Raw genomic sequence first — 23363 nt, forward strand, 5'->3', positions numbered from 1 at the left:
TATTTAATGCAAAGTAATGTTTTCAGATGTAACAATGGCCGATGTATTCCACGATCATGGAGATGTGATGGAGAATTTGATTGTACTGAAAAAGAAGATGAAGGAGATACTTGTACTCAACCACTTACGTGTGATGCTTCTCACTTCCAGTGTCAAAATAAAAAGTAAGAAAAATAAGTTTAACTCGTAGTGTGGGGAAATAATTGCAAAAGGGAAAAGAAAAGTTGTTGTTCTACCAATATTCTTCATAAATACCATAAGTACATTATTTTTATGAGTACATCCCTACCAAAGTTGAGATAAAGATATATAATTTTATGATTCAGCCATAGCGATGTACATTTCTAACCAAGTGAGCTCTCCTACTAAATTTTGTGTTGAAATGAAAATCAGCATTTTTTGTCAGACATGATGGTTAACTATATTGATATTTCTTTTAAAAAAAGATGCATACCTACTCGTTGGAAGTGTGATGGTGAGCATGACTGTGAAGATGGCTCTGACGAAGAAAGTTGCCCCATCAGAGAGTGCACAGAAAGTGAGTTTCGTTGTGATGATGGAAGGTACGTTTAAATTATTTTTAACTAAGTAAATGAAACTATATGTTACTGTATTCAGAACAATCCCGTAAATTGTATTATGCCCACATTAAGGTTTAGGATTGTCTCTGCACTCGCCGTTTTTTGTTCATAAAAATAAAAGAGAAAGAAGAAAAGCACTTTTTGTGACACTAGTGCCAGCTGGACCATCAAGCCTTTATCCATAAATCCACTGTATATTTTGAGTCTGTCCAGTTGGCTGTAGCTCTTCAGACAACTCCCAGCTTGTTTTCTTCAGTAAAATTCATTATTTTTTCCCTTTTTAAACACATTTTAATGCTAGCTTGTATAATGTTGTGCAGCAGTTACTCTGGTTTGCTGTCTGTAATTATTGTACACTTATCAAATTTTAAGATGGTTTCATTGGTGCTGGGTTTTTACTGTTTTCCATTTTTGCACTTTGTTAAGTGTAAAAAATTTGAAAAATTTGTTGAAATATGAATACTTTACATTCTTATTGGGTTTTCCAGTTCTTTAGCAACTGCTTGTATGTTATTACATATTTCTCTCTTTCCTGCATGTCTTGCTCTTGAAACACAATAATAAACATTCACAGACTGTATATCTTTTTTATATAGTTATTTTTATTCTTATCATAAACTACTTTATACATTATTGTTTAACTAGTTAATGAGCAAAGGTAGCTTAACACCCCAATCTCAGTTTTAGTATTGAACAGTGTTATTTGCCGGTCTTACTACTTTGCACATTTTGTTTTCTTGACTTTAGCTATCATCATTTAGTACTTTAGTGTTTTCTTTTGTGGTAGCTATCATCATTTAGTACTTTAGTGTTTTCTTTTGTGGCAGTTATTCTTGTTTTCTGTTCATTATGGGTATCCTGCTTTTGCTCTGCTCTTATCTGGTATTAACATTCTGTTTTATTAATGCTGGGTATATTTATTTTGTTTTTCTTTTGCTAAGTTAGAAAGAGGAGGATGAGATACATGAATGTGCCATATCTTTCACAGGAGGGAGAACATGATCCACCAGGCCTAATTTGCCCTGTAGCCCATCCTCTTTCACATAAAATCTGTCAAATAGGTGGCAAAAGGGAATTGATATCTCCAAGTGCAATAACTGTTATGTCTTCTTGTCTGTACACCTTTCTGAGCTGTTCCTTTAAGTATCCAACAGCCTAAACCAGACTGAGTAGATCTAAAGCATTATCAGATAGCAAGGCTGGAATAGATTGAAGAGTGTAATGATTTTAATAGTCAGTAATGTGGTTGCAGAATTTGACCTTTTATTAAAATGGTACTCTGTAGTTAAGGTTTAAGTTATCTGTTAGAGTGATTCACTACTACCATTAATTATTTTGTGTAAATAAGTCATTTACAATTTGTGTTGCTTGCACATAGAAGGTGTTAGATTAACCTTGTATTCTTAACTTTCTTCTGTTCTATATTTTATCTTGAATTTTTATTGTTGTATTTCTTGGAATAAGGAAGAATTTTTATTGTATTTCTTGAAATAAGGAAGATTTTCTGTGAAAGCTAAGTATACAATGTTTCACAAACTTGACATTTCCTTTTTATAGTGTATCTGAATCTTAAGTTTCTTTTTATTCTTACTAAATCCTCAACAGCTACAATGTTAGTGATTAAGATAAAGGGCTGAACACATTTTAGTATTGATGGAATTTCACCTATCAGTTGAATTCTTCCTCTTGATGTGGCATTTGGTGAAGGTTTAGAGTCTGATATTGAGTAAATTGTCATTCATTTGCCACAGTTTATTATTCAGTATTTTATCTAGACTATGTTTTGTACTCAAATTGTAGCATTATAGGTAATTTTCAGCAGTTGCTACTGGAAGGGATTTAAAACATTTCACTGATCATGGTGAATTGTTTTAAAGTAGAAGTTATACACACACAAGTGCTTGAGTCTTTTTGCATAAAACATATTATACTTAATGTTAATGTCTTGTAAACTTTCTGGTTTATTTTTAGGTGTATTGCTGGGAAAAACAGATGTGATGGAGAAACCAACTGCTTAGATGGGAGTGATGAACTCAAATGCAACGTGAATTGTGAACCCAACATGTTCAAATGTGAAACCTCATCATTTTGTATATTACAGTAAGTAAGCCCTAAAAGGATATGTTCTGTAGAGATTTAAGAATAGTAACATGGAATTGCCTTAATGGATACTGTGCTCTCCCTGTAGTTGTGTTATTTAATATTGGCTCTCTTGGATTAAAAGAGTGTTGGGTTATCTATCTTTTCATGGTAAATTAATTTTTATAGTCATTTAATGCTAGTAAAATTTTACTGTACAAGAATCCAGTTTCCTAAGTGTTTATATCTGAAAACGGAAATGTTACTACGACCTAGTATTTATGAACTACAACATAGTGAGTTTCCAAATTATACATAATTGTCTTTTGTGCTTTCTTGTAGAGATGAATGTATCCTTTCAACAAACAAATCCGTAAGTTAATTGCTCTGAGGTTTTGGATGTCATTATCTAATTCAACACATATCAAGAGACTTAAGTAAGGAAAGGTATAAACTTCTGAATCATTCCAAGAATGCCACAAGGAATACACTTTCCAAACTGTTTAGTGTAGGGAGGGGAAGTAAAAATTTGGAAGGTCTATGCTTTGAGATGTCCTGAAGAGATTCATTTGAGGTCTTCATATATAGAATATCCTTGCAAACATGCACTTGCAAACTGTCACTGGTTGGATCCTCTTGGAAGAGTCACAAAGGTTTTGGCTAGAATTCTTTGTTTCCTTGGGTGTGTAACCATTATTGTTGTATCCAACTGATATAGGTTTGTGTATGATGCTTGAGTTGGTCTTAAAAAGTGATCAAACTTGACAAAAATACCATAAGTTCAGATGACATGAAGACTGCTAATTTCTATTCAGGAATTTGTCAGTATGAAAGATTTCCTCAGTCCCAGAGTAGGTCTACATGCAATTGGCAAGCAGTGGTATCTTCATGTTTTTGGGATGAGTAAAGGAAGTTAGTATCCAGTATTGGAAACTAATTTCATAACTATAGCAAGATAACAAAGCAAAGTGGCTGATAAACATTCCTTTTCCTCGAAAAGCTGAGTGACAGACTTGAATTTGACATTTTTTATGGGAGTCAAAAAGAAGCAGTCTGTATTCATTCCAGAAAGAAGGCTTTTTGGGCTGTAATGATAATTTTTTTTCATAAATTTGAATTCCCAGGGCAGAGCACAAGTGCTGAGGCTGATTAGACCATGTGGGTTTAATAACATGACATGAGTGGTGCTGTAAGGTGCTGTAATGAGGTCAAATCAAAGATACCAAACCTGAGGGCAGTGTGTTTTTTGCTAGTCATAAGGTAATGAAGTAATTTACTAAATATTAAAAGCACATCACATGCAACAGGAAATTGAAATGTGAAAACATTGAAAATGAAATTCTGTCAACGGTACATTGCCAAACACAGTAGAAATGCTGGTAAGACCAGTAGTAAATCACTACCAAGGTGCACAGAGGGATGGATATTAGTTGAGTATCTGCATGGATCCAGGAATTGACTAAGCGTGCTTGATGGAGTAGATTTATTCGAAATGCATTGCTTCATTCACCTGGATGCATTCTGCATAGTTTAAGGCTGTTTTATGGTTGAATAGGTTTATAATAACAAAATATGATTGCAAAGCATAACTGCTCATGGTGTACGCACAAGTTTTGCCATCTAGGCCCCATCTCCTCCTTGCACCTCCTGCATGTCTCTGCAGCTCTACAGTGCTCTAGGACCTTCTGTCTGGGCATTTACTTTCCTGTCATTTATTTAGGAGTCATCAATATAGATCGCACTTTTGTGTTGGAGTAGTGCAAAAGAGGTCTCTCAGTTTTTCTCCTCCATCTTTGTTTTTCTCCATACAAGTTCTTTTTGAATTTGTCAGTCATCCATTCTTTTATGAATCCATATCCAATGGAACTTCTTAGTTCCATGGGTACAGGTGGAGTCAGCATTTGCCCTATTTAGATACTTAAGCTGCTTAATGGTAAATAGATTGTCCTATTCAGGATCTCTGTATGTCACTGTGATACAAAGAAAGTGTCAATCAGGGAAGCCTTAATTGTTTCTAGCATGGATTGCATAAATTTTTTGTTCCTCATTGCTCTTAGGCAGGTACATTGCTGATCTGTAAAATATAAATATGGTATTTAGTAATATATGGTCATTATTAATTTCCTGTGATTTCTTACAGGGACTGGGTTTGTGACCATGACCCAGATTGTACAGATGAATCTGATGAACGTAATTGTAGTTCAACATGTGAACCAGGATTTACAAGTTGCAAAAACAATGCTTGTGTACCAGATGCTTGGTTATGTGATGGAGAGAAAGATTGCTCAGATGGAAATGATGAAGATGAAGAGTTATGTGCAAACCACTCATGTTCTCTTGGTAGATTCAGGTAAATATGTATTTTTAATTTACATTTTTTTCTGTGGGATATTTTAGTTTCCAAAATATTTAAATTTTCTCATATTTTGCAAGGTAAATTCTTTTTGTAATTAAATGTATTGATCCATTTTCACAGATGTAAGAATGGTAAATGCATCCTTGACAGTCAGGTTTGTGATGGAACAGCCCAGTGCACTGATGGCTCAGATGAAACTTCTGAACTCTGTAAGAATACTTTTTTGCCTGTTTTATTACTATAAAGCTATTAATACTGGACTGCATTGATACTCTTATGCAAACCTAAAGCCAGAGAACTGTCTTAAAAAAAAAAAGCTACTTGCTTCATATTTCTTTTTTTCATCTAAAATTGATGTTTAAATTTCAACCTTTTATCCATATTTCAGGAATAGCTTTTATAGTAGTTGTTTTTTTCAAAACTTTTAAGAATTCCTACATGGGTAACAGGCTTAAAATATAACTACCACTTCAGTATTAGAATTTCTCTTCCTGGCTAATGAATAAAGTTTTAGCATGTGCCTCTCTACAGTGAAATACACAAGTATAATAGTTCTAAATTTTCTCACAAGCATGAGATTTGTATACAGTGTTGTAGTACAGGAGAATTGACAGCTATTATTATGTTCAAGAAGAAAGGCCTATTGCCTCCTTCTAGTCCAGGAAGAAAAGTTAGAAGGGTGTGGATTAACCATGTGGGAATGACAGATTTGCTTCATGAATGGAACAAAGTTATTTTAAAGGGTCAGGAAAAATAGAAGCTTGAGCAGAGTCCAAAGCTTGTCAACGGAGGGAAAGAAACAATTGTTTTCTTAAGTATTTATATTTCTAAAAATTCGCCTCCCTTTTAAACTGACATCCAAGCCATGGAATAATTTGGTTATTATGTTGCATTGGAATTAATGATTTCCACAATAAATCTTAATTTTCTTCTCTAGCCCAACAGTAACAAATATACATGTGAAAGAGAGAGAGAGAGAGAGAATTGGGGGGGGACTTGCATCATAGAAAATGAGGACTCAGAGCTGAGGAAAAAGTGGGATCATTGATCAGAATTATTTTCTTAGATTTAATCCAGCTGAGGAGAGACAAAAGAATTATCAAAATATAGAAGCAGTTTAGTAACATCTGTGAAATAGCTTCTGTATGTATTGCTCTTCATTGAATTCCACCATTATTTATGGATGTAGAGGAATAACCCCCATGCTACCCAGTGAGCACTGTTGGAAAAGTTTTTATTAACAGGAAAAGTTCTTGGGTGGATGTGCTCTAATGATAACTACTTCTCAAGAAGGCCAGCTCAGTGTGTGTGAGTGTGTATGTTTGAGGAATGGAATGCTGTGGCCCAAATGGCTGAGTGATTTTCTTAGGGTGGCATATAGTTAGGCCTACTGAGAAAAAAAATTAGAGTAGAGTTCATTTATCAGTGTCTTTATCATGCATACTTCTGTAATTATTCTTTACATTTTTTGTTGAATTTATTTAATATTTTAGGAGTTAGGTAGCAAATATGGTAATTGTTAAAATTAAATCCTAAGGTATCATGCATAAAAAAATTTATGAGTAAAAGAGAGAGAAAAGTGTACCTAGTGTTCTGAGATCAGCAAGTTCACAATTGAGGTGTGCAAGGATTTATATGTCCTTATATAGGGATTGTCCCTTTTGAAGTGAGATGCCTACAAAATAGCCACCTGACAACAATTTTCGCTTCACTAACTAAGTAGGAAGAGGCTTCCAATCCTAACCTGATTTAATCATTCTTCTCACTTCATTCCTATGATCAGCTGATGTCTGAGGTTGTAACACCATGGTGTCTTGAGAAGTTTGATAGATATGAAGAAGCAAGTGGGTTGAGATACATATTTGATGGTGCTGTGGGAGTTGGGAATTCTGACACGTTATGCTATAACTTGCGTGACAGGCATTGTCGTAAGGGTTGATGGACAAGAGAGAGGCGTTGTCGTAAGGGTTGTTGGACAAGAGAGAGAGAGAGAGAGAAGAAAAATACACTGAAATAAAAAATAGGACAGTTGTTTGTTTCCCCGTATCTTTAGTTTTCTGTACTGGTGCTGAAGAATAAGTTTTATACCCTATTTTGGTGAAATTGCAGTTACTTGTAACCTTACTCACCTTTTCAAAATATTAAAGTACAAAAGTAATTAACCCTTAAACGCCTACTGGACATATCATACGTCGATTAAAATTGTCTGTTGGGTGCCAAGTGGACGTACCGTACGTCGACTACAAAAATTTCAACCTTCGGTCAACTTTGACTCGACTGAAATGGTCGAAAAACGCAATTGTAAGCTAAAACTCTTACATTCTAGTAATATTCAATCATTTACCTTCATTTTGCAACAAATTGGAAGTCTCTAGCACAATATTTCGATTTATGGTGAATTTTTAAAAAAAACTTTTTCCTTATGTCCGCGTGGTAACTCGGCCGAAAATTTCAGAAATTCTTTCGTCATTTTGTGGTAATTTTTGCACTGTTTTATATTAGCCATTGTGTAAAGTTTTATATATGAAAATGTGTGCAATTTCATGTAAAATACAACAAAATACAACCCATGGTTGTAGCTTTTATAAGTTTGGAAATATTTTCATATTAATCTCGATAACTGCCAAAATTTCAACCTTCAGTCAAGTTTGACTTGACCGAAATGGTAAAAAAACGCAATTGTAAGCTAAAAATCTTACATTCTAGTAATATTCAATCATTTACCTTCATTTTGCAACAAATTGGAAGTCTCTAGCACAATATTTTGATTTATGATGAATTTTTGAAAAAAACTTTTTCCTTACGTCCACGCCAGAAATTCTTTCGTCACGTTGTCGTAATGTTTGCATCGTTTTATATTAGTCGTTACATAAAGTTTTATATACGAAAATGTGTGCAATTTCATGTAGAATACAACAGAAAATAATTCATGGTTGTAGCTTTTATCACTTTTGAAATATTTTCACATAAATCACAATAACTGCCAAAATTTCAACCTTCGGTCAACTTTAACTCGACCGAAATGGTCAAAAAACGCAATTGTAAGCTAAAACTCTTACATTCTAGTAATATTCAATCATTTACATTTATTTTGCAATAAATTGGAAGTCTCTAGCACAATATTTTGATTTATGGTGAATTTTTGAAAAAAACATTTTCCTTACGTCCGCTGTAACTCGGCCGAACATCTCAGAAATTCTTTTCGTCACGTTTGTAATGTTTAACCGTTTTATATTAGTCATTACATAAACTTTTATATATGAAAATGTGCACAATTTCATGTAGAATATAACAGAAAATAACGCATGGTTGTAGATTTTATCAGTTTTGAAATATTTTCATATAAATTACGATAAATAGAAAAAATTTTACCATTGGTCAACTTTAACTCGACCGAAATGGTCGAAAACTGCAATTGTAAGCTAAAACACGTACATTCTAGTAATATTCAATCAATTAGCTTCATTTTTCAACAAACAGGAAGTCTCTAGCACAATATTTCGATTTATGGTGAATTTTTAAAAAAACATTTTTTTACGTCCGCGCGTTAAGGATTCATGCATCATATTGTGATAATATTTTCTCTGTGTTGCTTTGATCGTTTTACAATTTGTTATATACCAAAATCATCGCAATTTAGTGTACAATACAAAGAAAAAAAATAATCCGTTAGCTTTAACCGTTTTGCTCACAGCGCGATTTGTATAAAACTATATGTGAAAATTTTTTTTGCACTGTCATATATTTCAATATTTATATATGATAATGATATTTTTTTTAATTTCTGATGGTTGCATACTAAACTTCAGGCAATGACAAAAAAAGGAGCCAAAAATGAACTCTTAATCTTAAAAACTAAGCATGCTGTGATTTTTTGAAAAAAACTTTTTTTCTGCTTCGGCGCTAACTCCCGAACGCCGCCGGCATACGGGAGACGTTTTTGTAAATAGAGGCTTGGCGTTTAAGGGTTAATAATTAGGAATAAATAAATGAAGATCAGCCAAAATTTTATGTATGATTTTTATTCAGTCTTACCATTCATACTGATAAGTCAAGGACGGAATGCTCCTATAGAAAAGCTATCCCAAGGATTTCAGAGGACATATGGGACAGGTACACATTTTTTCATTTTTCATCAAAAGTGGAGTATGTATTAAAAATATGTTATGTAATAAAAGTGCATTATGGGTACTGCATATAATTTTTTAAACATTTAACACTTAGTTTTAACACTTAGTGCATGTGGGGTCACGTACTTCATGCTTTCCCTTTTTTTTGGAAATTGGAGGCTCTTATAAAAATAGAGTGTTTTATTTTTGAACATGGAAAACAGCATTATAATTCATTGATAAGCATGCAACCCTTAGTATTACACCTTTATTTCTTTTTTACAGGTCAGAGAATAAGAGCATGCAGTCCTGACCAATTTCAATGTAAAAATGGCCACTGCATTGGTAAAAGCAGTGTTTGTGATGGTTTTGATGACTGCACAGACAATAGTGATGAAATAAATTGCCAACAAGGATGTAGGTAAGAATAACTTGATAGCAAGAAACTTGATTAGATGATCATTTGGACTGCACATAAGTGTACAGTTTATCTATTTACAACATGTATAATTTTGAATACTGTACATTGAATAATCCTTGGGCATGCTTAGACCATATTAGTATGGAGGTTGAGGATGACAGTCTGTAGAATAGGCTATAACCTGAAGGTGTTCCTTTCAAATGACCAGATTAGAGTGCTTAGTGAGTAGAACAAGTTGTCATCAGTAGAAGTCCAGAACAGTAACTCACTTTCAAATTGTTATCTTCTTGCTTTTGTGCATATATTTTTAAAATGTTCTCCCTTTTAAACTGTCATCCAAACTTTGGAATAATGTGATTGCCATGTTGCATGGTTTTTTAAACTGTTATTTTTCATTTCAGTTAAATTGATATATTGAGTCCTGACACAAAGCAATAAAGAGCTATTCTGATCAGGGGTTGTGTGCACAATATTCTAGAAGTTTGGATCTACTTATGTCCTTTCCTGATTCAGATAACACCTGGAGGAATGTGATAGATCATGATGACAGTAGTGATAATTAGTTTTTAGACTTGTGGGATGATAATTTATTGGTACCTTAATGTGAAGATGATTTTCTTGGCTTGAAGGTGATGGAATAATGTGTGAGAAGCCTACATTTTTGAAATTATATTCATTGTATACTGATATTCAGTAAAATACTGGTACAGTGAAGAATTCTTATCCGGAACCATTATGACCAAGAGTTTTCTGGATAACTGACCCTCAGCCTAGTGATGGTGTAAGTTAAGGCTATCAGTCATACCAGGGTATTCTAATAATGAATTAGTATATACTTTAAATGCATATTCCAAATAGAAAAAAACTTACTGCATATTAAAAATTTTGAAATTAAGAAGAGTAATATTTAAGAAATAAGGAAGCTAAATGTTTGATAAATTCACTGGAATCCTGACAAATCAATACATTAAGTTATTACACCAGTCTTAGAATGCATTGTAAATACAGAAATAGCCTATGAATTGAATATATGATAAACATTAAATATTAATGTACTCAATGGAAAAAAATATTAATTATTAAAATGAAAATGCAGAGTGTTTTGCTATACTGATTCTTAAATCACTACAGTCAACGTGCATAAACTGTAGCCTTTAACCTAAGAAGTTTTGCTATAAGGTGATATATATACATTAAAAAACAACTGCACAAGAAGTGAACAGCTTAGGGGTACATCAGAGTACAGTAGAGAAATTTATTAAGTTTTTCAAAGTCCACTAGAGAAATTTATGTATTTTTTCATCACAGGACCATACTTAATTCCAGACAAAGATTAATGTAGTAACATAGCTTATGCTAGGCTTTATAGTCGTAACTAGATCATAGCTGTTTTCTTTGGAGACCAAGCCAAGCCTCAAGAAACATGGGCTTTGCATTAGATGTAATTGCATGACATCTTGCAAAGACATATGATTTTTTCATTCAACAAAACAAATATATACAGAAAGATCAGTTCCTGCCTCATGCCATGGAACCTTCAGACCAGCTTTAGTATCAGTATCACCATCTTCATCACTGTTCTTTTCCCATAATTATTATTATTATAATAATTATTATTATTATTATTGAAAGTTATTGCTGTATCAGCTGCATTCAGTTTATATAGAGTTTTCTCTGTTTTTGTAATAACTGATTTTTCTTGGCTACTGCATCGGGCCAGTAACGTACTGATGTTCATCGTCTTAGGGAGGAAAAATTGTCGTAGATCAGGGTGTGGCTTTATTCAGTAAGTAAACAAAGTGTGGATATCATGATCTGTAGAGTTTTGTACAATTAGGTACATGTCAAAATTTAATATTCTGTTGTTATGCCAACGTTTCTCTCAGTTCCAACTGAGTATGGTCACGGCAGAAGGTGGGAGTAGACTGATTCCACTGCTGGGTTCTACTTTTTATATAGTCAGTAGTTAGCTGGGGTCAACCGCATGCTGACTTTTGATTGGCCGAAGCGGAATACAGGCCGCCTATTGGCTGGCAAGAGATTTCTTTAAGCCAAGTTCTTAGGCTTGATGGTTGCTTGATTGCAGTCTCGCTGACTGGCGGGGCAGGTGTGTGACGTCACGGTGTGGTGTGCGACATCACATGACATCATGTCCTGGTATTATCCTGTGAATATTCTCATTGATTGCAGGATGGCTCACCTGATCTTGTATTGCTGGGCCAGGAGTGTCACTTGATCTGGTGTCGGTTGCAGGTCTTTGTATTGTTGGTCGTCTTATATTGGTGGGGAGGAAGAGAACTTCTGGGGTTATATTCAGTGAGGGCTTTTCTCGTTGGATTAAGATGTAATTATCAAGAACACCACGATAATTGGAAGGGCCTCAGACTTGCTGCTCTTAAGACTACTGGAGGCGCTCTTAATCCAACAAGAAAAGCTTTCGCTGAATACAACCCAGGAAGTTCTCTTCTTCCCCACCAATATAAGATGACCAGCAAGTTTATATTATAACTTCACACACAAGTGTGGTGGTATAATACAAACATGTTTAAAACAATGTATTAGAGAGGAAGACCAGGGAACGAGGATTCACCAGAAGTAAAGTACAGTATGTATGAATTCCACTTACGTGTATGTCTGTGCTGGTCTGCGGGTGGTGAACACGGCAACCTGGCACTGATCCCAAAAGAACTGCCGGGGAAGAGAAGGCATATGAAGAAGTCTGTACAGTGCCCCTTACTGAAGATGAAGCAGAAGGCTCTACTTCTGCTGCAAATCTAATGATGAAGAAACCCTGGCAATATTCCCGTGCGAGAACATGTAGGAGAGGGTGAAGTAGCTCTTGCAGTTACAACACACAGCTATGAACAACTGACTCCCGAAAAGAGGATCAACGTGGTATTCCTTCGAAGCACGAAACAGACGTGTCATATTGCACAGATGTGTTAAGCTGAGCACAGCTGTTCATCCTTTCTGGCTGATGAAGATGACCTGGGAGAGGGCTGTACTGACGAGGAGATGTAAATGAGGAATGAGAAGGCACAACTTCTGCTGCAAATCCAGTGATGAAAGCCACCCAAGAACTGTTCCCAAGGAACATATCCGACCATGGAAGGAACTTTCTGGACAGGATAAGAGACATGAAGGGATGAAATCTTGTCTAATCCAGGAAAAGGCAAAGTTGTTAGAAACTCGAAAGGATCTAACAGGTGGAACAGCATACAATGATAAAGACTGTCCGGGGGTTCCCTCATCATCACAGGAATGACGAGAGGGGAAGGGAGTGTGCCTTCAACTCACACCCCTCCCGCCAAAGACAGGGCAAGAAACAGGACAGGAACCATAGACAGGAACTCCCACTGGTCCTGGAGAGCAAGTCGGGACCAAATGCACTGTCAGAGATCTTGCAACATTAACCTCCGTGTTGAGGGAAAGGGGGAAAACTCGCTAGGTTTAGGCAAGAAGTATCCTCGTACAACTGAATATGAAACCCTATCCTGGAAGCACGAAAAATCTGCCTTGTCTCAAGCCTCTCAATCTGCACAACATCTGAAAGATTAATACATTGCAAGATTCCAAGAAATTGTGTAGTCGAAAAGAAAAAACATTGTTTGTTCAGGAAAAAGCATTTCAGAACAAGGAGAAAAAGAACGTCGAAGAGGAAAGATCCTAAAAGCAAGGTTGAAAAGATGTCTAAAAATAGAACAGTTGGCAGTCGAGAGTTGGATATCCCTCCAACTCTCCACAGTTACGTGATAGTAAAAGAAAACAGAATACTCAAAACAAACACCAAGGAAATAGGTGTTGGGTTTGTGTAAATATGAAAAGGCAACAAAAACATAAGTAAAATGATACGTAAGGAGAAAGGCTCCAAAACTTATACAGGCTAAAACAAGTCAGAAATGCTACATATCAAGAATAAGTGAATATATCATTAGGTAGACATAGAAAAACATGTTGAAATGTTTCAATATATAAGTATATGCAAAATATAAACAAAAAGTATAACAATATATCATAAAAACAATTATGTTCAAACACAGAAGAGAAAAGTCGAATGGAAGGTCGCAGAAAAGAAATGCACATCCAAGTGAGACAGTGGCCAAAATAAACTGCATAAAATTGAATGCGCACTGACTTGGCGGGCAGTGCCTCTGCTCTTATCACTGGTAGCTATTACCATAACCACCTTGCAAAAGTTTAATGGCCAGTTTTCCAGCTCGCTGAATGTGGGCCTTTACTATTGATCATTGGAGCCTTATATGGCAACAATATGTTTACCTGGTGGTATTTTGGTACAGTAGTTTGGATGCCTTTCAACCCGTCCCCCAAATTTTACCACAAATTATTTTAATTAAGGCATTTGTAGTGGTAGAGTTAGTATTCATGATTATTAATTTTAAATTTTATTGTTTCAGGTTTGGAGAATGCTCTCAGATTTGTAATATTAAAAAAGATGGAAACCATACTTGTTCATGTGCACCAGGCTATACACTGAACAGTTTGTCACAAAAGAACCAAAAGTCATGTTTCGCTGATGGGAATTCAGCATATATGATATTAGCTAATGATAATCATTTAAGAAAGCTTTCCCCCTATAAACATGGAAACTCGGCCAGCATACTGACTTTGACAGAGGTAAGGAAGCAGAGTCTAGTTTGGATGAGAACTTTTAGTGTAGTTGTTTTTATAGATTTGCATGTTTTCGTGAATTACTTTAATAATACTGTACCACAGTAAAATCCCTTATAAGTTGCACCCTTGGGATTTGCCAGTTGCATGGGAGATATCCATCTAAAATGTCTTACCTGTATCCTGAACTGCCATTTCCTCATCCATTACCAATAAACAATACCCTTTTTTACAGTTTTATTATTAAGTAAATCATGACATCTGAAATCAAACATTATCCTGTGCTCACCTATCTCTGACATTCAGCAGATGATAGACACACATGATGCATTAGATAGCAGACATAAATAAACCAGAGCTGCACATTTACTTCTGTGCATTTGCCCACCTTTCTCTCTCTCTCTCCTCTGTCAGAAATATTTTTCATAAAAAATATTTGGCATTTGCTCACTTTGTCTTACTTTCTCTTAGTTATTCTTTATAAAAAAAATTTCTGCATACATGTATGTATACACATGCACACGTATGCAGACTGAAAAATATGTTTGTAACACTCCATTGCTGTTTTAAGTACATACTGTATTGCATTTAATAGATTTAAATAAAAATACTGTATGAGAGAGAGAGCGGTGAAGGGGGTCACAGTAAGTGTGTAGTTTGCCGTAACACTGTGCATATGCATATGTGTACATGTGCAGAGTTATAACAACATAAATTTTATGTCTCTGTGTGAAATATTAGTCTAATATTTTCACTATTTTTTATGTCTCCTTTGTGTACAGAAAAGAATTAATGACAGTTCAGTAGGTCGGTGACTCCTCCCTCCTTTCTTCTCTAGATTTTTTCTTTACTGCTAAATGTCCTTATTGCCTATTTGTGTGATGTAAGTTATTTTGACTACCTTCCCACAAGCTGAAGGAGAGTTTCCTTTCTTTCAGCTAGCCACATGACACTGTAGATTACTACTTGACATATTTAAGCAATAAAAATCAACAAGTTTTTGATATCTTAGTTTGTTGACTATTTCTCTCTGTCCATTATCAAGCTGTGGGGTGCTGTTATGCTTGCATTTGCTATAATCCCCACCTTATGAAAAGTAAATCAATTGTTTTTTTCATGAACCCATTACCTTAAGATTAGCTTATCCTTGCAATTCCACTTGACGAAGAAAAATTTGATTAGATGGCTCAGATAGATTGGCACATGCCCTTGTTTTCATTAGGTTTTTGAAAGCTAATTGTGGCATTTTGTTTGTCAACTGGCTGGTGAACAACTATTAGGACCATTCAGGATTACAGTGTGTTATAAATTTAACTTTTTCTTTTTATCACTTTCTTATTTTGGCAAAGATTTATGAACAACACTGGCAATCATTCTCACTACGTTTGGGTAGTTTCAGTAAGGAATTGCAAATCCCTGTAACTTACCTAATCTGCAACTCAGATTGTAAATCCCTGAAACTTACCTGATCTGCAACTCTGCAAAGACTCCTGTAGTATCACAGAATCCAAGGTAACATCTTCCATTACCTAATAGAAAATCATGACTCATGACCTGAAACTTGAGCTGATTAACCCTTAAACGCCGAGCCTCTATTTACAAAAGTGTCTGTCGTATGCCGGCGGCGTTCGGGAGTTAGCGCCAAAGCAGAAAAAAAGTTTTTTTCAAAAATTCACAGCATGCTTAGTTTTTAAGATTAAGAGTTCATTTTTTGCTCCTTTTTTTGTCATTGCCTGAAGTTTAGTATGCAACCATCAGAAATGAAAAAAATATCATTATCATATATAAATATTGAAATATATGACAGCGCGAAAAAAAATTTCATATATAATTGTATACAAATCGCACTGTGAGCAAAACGGTTAAAGATAACGAATTTTTTTTTTTCTTTGTATTGCACACTAAATTGCGATGAATTTGGTATATAACAATTTGTAAAACGATCAATGCAACACAGAAAATATTATCACAAAATGATGCATGAATTTGTAACCCGTGGATGTAAAAAAAAGTTTTTTCAAAAATTCACCATAAATCGAAATATTGTGCTAGAGACTTCCTGTTTGTTGCAAAATGAAGGTAATTGATTGAATATTACTACACTGTAAGTGTTTTAGCTTACAATTGCATTCTTCGACCATTTCGGTCTAGTTAAAGTTGACCGAAGGTAGAATTTTTTCTATATATCGTGATTTATATGAAAATATTTCAAAACTGATAAAAGCTACAACCATGAGTTATTTTTTGTTGTATTCTACATGAAATTGCGCACATTTTCATATATAAAACTTTATGTAACAACTAATATAAAACTGTGCAAAAATTACGACAAAATGACGAAAGAATTTCTGAAATTTTCGGCCGAGTTACCGCGCGGACGTAAGGAAAAGGTTTTTTCAAAAATTCACCTTAAATTGAAATATTGTGCTAGAGACTTCCAATTTGTTGCAAAATGAAGGTAAATGATTGAATATTACTAGAATGTAAGAATTTTAGCTTACAATTGCGTTTTTCGACCATTTCGGTCGAGTCAAAGTTGACCGAAGGTTGAAATTTTTTGTAGTCGACATACGGTACGTCCACTCATCACCCGACAGACAATTTTAGTCGACTTACGATACGTCCAGTCGGCGTTTAAGGGTTAAAGGGACAAAAATCATTAGTTGTGTACAGATATAATCAGCTCTTTATGCAGTATTGGAGATTTTTCAATTTCTATACAAAACCCCAAATTAATATATACTGTATAAGCTTAAATAATATCCCACCCATGATACTCAGTGATTTAAATTAGCCATGAATAGCAGCCTTCAGCTAAGAATAATTGAACAAGAAAATGCCAGCAAAGGTGAGGAAAGACTAAATCCAACACTTAGGTGGTCTCTAATCAGAGATGTTAACCTAGTCTACCAGTCAGTGAGAGACTTTGAGTTTTAGATTAGAAAACTACATTTTTCTTCACAAATTGTGTTGACAATGTTTCTTCATTGTAATTGTTCTTTTCTTCTCTTTTTACATACGACAATGTTTCTCCATTGTAATTGTTGTTCTTTTCTTATCTTTTTACATACCCCTTTGCAGGGGAATCTTTTCTGTTTTCCTGTTGCAGATATTCTCATTCTCATGATGCTGTGCTTACTGTCATTTCTGAATAGAAGGGATTTTTCTTATTTGCATCCATCTCAATGTGGTATTAAGCTTATGTGCAACATTATCATTATCATCTTTCCCTTCAGTGCTATATGACACAAAGGGCCTCTGTTAGAGTCTGCCCCCATGTCTTTCTTGTGCTTTCACTCGTAACAAATCTCCACCTACCTTCAGCCTCCCTTATCATAGCTCTCATCCAAGTAGGATGGTCGTAGATCTTTTTGGTGCCTAGAGGAGCCCAGCTGACACTTGAATACTATTCTCTCTTGGAAGGCAGGCAGGACATGTCCAATCCATCTTTATTTCCCCATTGTCATTATATTATACATATATAAAACTTATGCAATATCCCTTATAACATCCTTATAATATCATCTTTCAATCTAATCTGTCATCTGACTCCTGATATTCTTCTTAAAGCCTTTTTCTCGGATTGACAAATAATCTTTTAGATATAGTTTCAAAGTCAGGTAATGACCCATGTCTGTATAGCATCACAGATTGTTGTATTATATTCAATATTTATGGTTGTATTTTTGTGGGAACACATAAAATATTTTAAACAGAGGTTGACCAAGAACCATGTAGATTTATTGTTTTTTATCAGAAGAATGGAATGAAATGATTGCTTCTCTCATCTCTGAGTTCATTTGTACTGATTTGCCACTCTCAGTTGGTATATCATAAATAATTCATTAGTCAGGAATGATCTGCTTTTTATGGTCATGGTAAATGAAATTATATAAAATGGGAATTTTTGTGGTAGAATTTCTTTAGATTTTAAAAAATTCTTGTATTCTTATAATCTTTCCTAATCCTCTCTTTCTGTGGCTATTTTGGAAAGAACTAAAGGTTTTCTGTATTTTAAAAGAACAACTTACAAACCAAAGATGCCAAACTTATGTTTCAGTTTTGACTATATTTTCCACTCATGATTTATCAGTATGTTGAACCTTTATTTGTATACTGTACTATGGAACAGCAGAATTCTCTTAAACTAAATATTTCTGTTTGATATTGTTCACTTTCAAATGTGTCAAATATTTCCTTGCAGGAAGATTCTAAAAGTGTTCGCGTCCATAGTGTAGATGTTTTATATGGTGAAAGTCCTCTGTCTTTTTGGACTAATCAGCATGACAATACGCTTGTATCCATGGCTGTTCCCACTACTCATGAACAGGAAAATTACAGAACACGAAGAGAAGCATCACCGATAAATAAAGTGGTAATTATTTTTTATTTATTTACATGTAAGCTCATTTTTATTGTTAGAATTCATATCCATAATTATTGCCCAGTTTTCTCACAGACTATTTTAAGAATTTAGTTGTTACAGTTAAACCTTTAATCATATAGAAGCATATGGACTGCAAGTAAAGGTTATATGTGATTTTTGAGTATGTATGAAACTGTGTTGTACAGTAATTTGAAAATCTTGATTTGTGGTGTGTTGATGTTTAGTATCTGTGCTAGACTATCAACAATATGCATATGGAGCATCTAAAAAAAACAGACATTACCAGACTGAATAACTGTTTATGACTTAAGCAATTCTTCTCAAGGAAGTATAAAGCATTTTATGCATAAATTCAGTATTTGTATTTTCAATAATTTTGATTTCAGTTAACCAACTTGAATAAGCCTCGTGGATTAGCAGTGGACTGGATTACAAAACATGTCTATGTTATTAATACTGGGGATAAGACCATTTTGGTTGTTTCTCTGGATGGTAGCAAAAAGGTTACTCTCACCTCGATGGAGTTTGATCAGGCACATGATATAGCAGTAGATCCAAAGTCTGGGTAAGTACGAATTTTCATGTTTGTAGTCATTATTATTATTATTGCAAGATTCAGAAAGACCCTTCTGAAGTATCTTTGTATAAGACTGCAAAATTCTTTAGCTTTAAAGGGCTCCTTCTCTCATCATTAGAAAAACTGAATGATCTTTCAATACCAGCTGCTCTAGAAGCAAGAGCCTATCCCTGCACAAGGCTGGCTTAATCTAAAAAAACAAACAAACAGTGGATCTTTTTGTCTCCAGCAAGGGTCAGAATGTGATTAATAATGTTGTTGTTGTTTTTTATTAATTTCCTTACCATCATTACAGTTATTTGCATAGGTATTGTTAATAATGATAACAATTATAAATGTTATTTCATTTTTTGTATAAACACACCTTTGGGTCTCACTTATAGTTGAAATTTTTAGAAAAATGGGTTGTTTCTTACACCTAAGGTTTCCTGTATTTCCATTGTTTCTGTGGATTGGTATCAATCAATTTAAACACAGTAGTAATGATTAACATCTGGCAGGCCTTGTCAGTCATCTTTACATAGTTCTTGTAATTGCAGGCAGCTCTTTTGGACTGATTGGGGTGTAAGACCAAGTATTCGCTCAGCTGGAATGGATGGTGGAAATGTTAGAACTTTAGTGGATCACAACCTTCAGTGGCCTGTAGGGCTAGCTATTGATTATCCTGCACGTAGATTGTACTGGGCAGACAGTAAGACTAGTAATGTTGAAACTGTTAAATTAGATGGTTCTGATCGGCAAGTGGTAAAACATTTTAATTCTAGTAAGTGAAATTGAAAGTTATCATTTTTGTAGTTGTATTTTAGTAGAACTGATATTTAGTCTTGTTTATTGGTTCAGGGGACATATCTTTGTCATACTTCTCCTACTGCTTATGTTTGAAATTGGAGACTGGATACAGTATACACGGGAAAAATATCTCCTGTTATCATTAGAGAGTAAGAGATACTGCTGAGATATGGTGTGAACTCCATGATCTTTCTTGGTCTCTACACACTATTCTGTATCACTCATGTTTAATGCATTCATTGGGTAACACAAGCTTACCATGATTAAGAATATAAACTAAATCTCGCTGTTGCCTTCCTTGATTTTCCTCTGAATAAATTATGAACAGTTTAAGGAAATGCAATGAACAGCTGTGCTTCATTTCTTCATAATTGTTGATTATTTATTAAAGGCTTCCTGCCCATAATAAATGTTTTATTTTTTATAGTATTACTTACATTTTTATTGTAATCATTTAAGCATGCAATATTATAAAATTTATTACCATTGAACTCAAGGGGAAATAAAAGATTTTGAAAACATTGCTGGCTTGGCAAGACAGTTTTTGAAGCTCTGTGGTCTGTGGTCTTAAAAGGAAAGAAAAGAAGTTATTATCTATAAGGGAGAAATATTATTAATGGAATTGCAGTTAATCATCAGTATGTGTATGATGTACAGTATTCCATCTAATAAATTTGAGGATATTTAATAATTTTTTTTCAAAATTCTTGCAATTTACTAGATTTTTTCATATTTTTATTGCACTTGGTTTATGATTGTGCATTTAGTGTGCATTGGTGTAAGTCGTTTTATCTATTTTCTTATAACTAATTCATTATGAAATTTATTTTATTACATTTGATGTTAAATGATTGCAGTTTTTGGATGCAACATGAAAATCCATTTTGGTGAGCATTACTTCACTGAACATGGATTTTATAGATAAACATGACATAATTCATCTTTGTATTTTAAGTTTGGACACATTCTAGGTACAATATTTCTCAAGCTCATGAGCCTTCTTTTCATATCAGGTGAAGGGTCTCCAAGCAGTCTGGATGTATTTGAAGACATCTTGTATGTTACAACACATGACACTAATACTGTTTATCGTATGAACAAATTTGGAGGAGTTCGTAATCCAGGACTTACTCGTTTATCTACACATAGCATTAAAATATCTGATGTTCTTATTGTCCAAGAGAAAAAACAAGATACAACAAGTAAGTACAACTGAAGTTTTAAGACTATTGGTGTACCTATATATTGTAGTGGCTCTTTCAGTTTGCCTGTAACTGTTTAGATTTATTGTATTTTTTCTTTTGCAAGTCATGTTTTCACTGTCTTTAGAAATTTTAGTACATAGGGAGGTGAATGATGTCTTCTGGTTGGAAGATAAATACAGAACAGTACAGAACCACCCAGTAATTCTCATAGCTTGATAATCAGTGTTTAAAATAAAGTATTCTTTCATATTCTTTTGGAACCTGGGCACATAAACACATTTATAAAGTACTGAAGTAAGGAAATTAGTTTACTGTTGGCCTTAAGGTGAATTAGGCAAAGAAATTATTGGTCATGTTTTATTGTGCTTAGTGAACATTTATAGAGAACATTGGAAAGCTTTTGCTTTCAGGATTTTCATTTTTGTGTTCATTTATTCTTTTGAAATAAATGACAGAGGAAAGAGCAATGCTATTGTTTCTTTACAAATATATCATAAGGTAAACAAGTACCTGTTACACCTTTTTACTGAAAGTGTTGAAGCTGAGATGAAAAATAAAGTAATTCCTTTCCAAGATTGAATTCTTACACTTGCATTAAGAATGTGAGGTCAGCACTAACCCACTATGCCATAAGATCAACACTGACCCATTATATCACAAACAAGCCTAGTGGATTAGTGTTATTCATTATAATCATAAAGTTAACAAGACAACTGAGTTACATTTCTAGACTTTTCTAGGGCTTGCCTGAAAGGTTTGTTATACAAAGTAAAAATTGCAGCAAGGGCAGGTTAGTGTAAAGACGGAAGGAAATGGATGGAAAACACAAGGCAAAGCAGAGTGTATCTTGGGTCCAATACATACTGCAAGAACTTTTTGTACTGTATACAGCATAGTGAGTAAGGTATACCTTAGATAGTACCCACCTACGCTAATGAATTAGTGTTGACCTCTCATCCTGACGAGGATTGGTTTGAATCCCACCTTTGAAATGAAGGTATCTTTTATTTCACATTTCAGATTTAAGCTTTCAATTGAAAGCATATGCTAAACTTATTAGGAACTGAGATGTTAAGAGGTCATTTACGCTATTGAAGATAATTGACAATGAAAGGTTTGTTACATATATTTAAAAAACTTCATTGGTATGTAGAATGTCAGCAGCCCTTTTTATTTATCAGAATCTTATTTTTTGTGTTGTTATGATGAATATAAATCCAGAGATGTTATTCTGCAAGAGGTTTAAGAAAACAAATAATGCTTCAAAGTATATGTAATGTGCAATACTGTATATCGAACTTCCAGAGAGATCTTACCCTTTTTAGTATAAATGCCACCCAAAATCTTAAACATGAGGTTTCCTTCATCAACTCCAGTGGTTACAGATGCATATATTTAAGAGAGTGAAGCTTCATACTGGCTAAGGACAGTGAGATGTTGAGGTATAACCAAAGTTGAGCAAATTATTTCACTAAAGCAGGATCATGTATTGGCTAATTATGCACATAGCTGACACCTGTAAGCAAGAGCTCAAGGCATTTGTATTTATGAAACCAACTTTGTTTTAAAGAGATTGTTTTCCTTGATGAGCTCAGCAGTGTTAACCTTAATGATTTAAGAGTTTGCAATGAGCAAAAATTTTTCTTAACACAAAGGAGATAGTAGTGTTAATAGTTGGTAATACAGATAATATTTTATTTGTGTATATTTTTTCCCAACAGTTCACAACCCCTGTGCAAGTAATCCATGTGCTTCCAAAGCCATGTGTCTCATTTCTGGCCCTGAAAAGTTCTCATGTGTTTGCCCTGATGATACAATGGAGAAGTTTGATGAAGGTACAGTAAAATTTCTCACTAGTTATTTTGTGTTTATTTACTGGTTTCTCAACTATATTGTAACGGTTATACTATGCTAAATCATTAAAGCAGTAAGTAGTAAGTTTTTGTAAGTAAAACTGCAATAGTTTTTTTTTGTTATACAGATTATAATGATCATTTAGTGATTAAGCACTAGAATTAAATACTAATAGGACATTTTCATATAGACATCTCATTGCATTTCATCGTACAAAATGGATTTATGTTTTCTTGTGAAGCCCGAAGTGATGCATAATACTTTCCATTAAGTTGTTCATCATTTTTGCCTTCTGTGATAACTGCATTGATGTTTTTCAGTGTACTTCTTTACCTCCACGAATATAGGTCCAATAAATAAAGAATATTGTTGGCAG

The 23363-nt window shown here is 34.2% G+C and overlaps 1 protein-coding gene across 1 annotated transcript in view; it reads left to right on the forward strand.

The window, feature by feature from the left end:
- The window catches only part of LOC136838573 (low-density lipoprotein receptor-related protein 1-like), a 496729-nt gene that overhangs the window by 400183 nt on the left and 73183 nt on the right, over positions 1–23363 (forward strand). The window contains 12 exon segments of the mRNA XM_067103732.1: positions 27–164; positions 447–563; positions 2553–2681; positions 4801–5010; positions 5137–5225; positions 9411–9546; positions 13962–14181; positions 18380–18550; positions 18949–19127; positions 19679–19902; positions 20942–21130; positions 22855–22968. Of these exon segments, the coding sequence (XP_066959833.1) occupies positions 27–164; positions 447–563; positions 2553–2681; positions 4801–5010; positions 5137–5225; positions 9411–9546; positions 13962–14181; positions 18380–18550; positions 18949–19127; positions 19679–19902; positions 20942–21130; positions 22855–22968 (1916 nt within the window).

Source organism: Macrobrachium rosenbergii, chromosome 5 (genome assembly GCF_040412425.1).
Source record: "Macrobrachium rosenbergii isolate ZJJX-2024 chromosome 5, ASM4041242v1, whole genome shotgun sequence".
NCBI lineage: Eukaryota > Metazoa > Arthropoda > Malacostraca > Decapoda > Palaemonidae > Macrobrachium > Macrobrachium rosenbergii.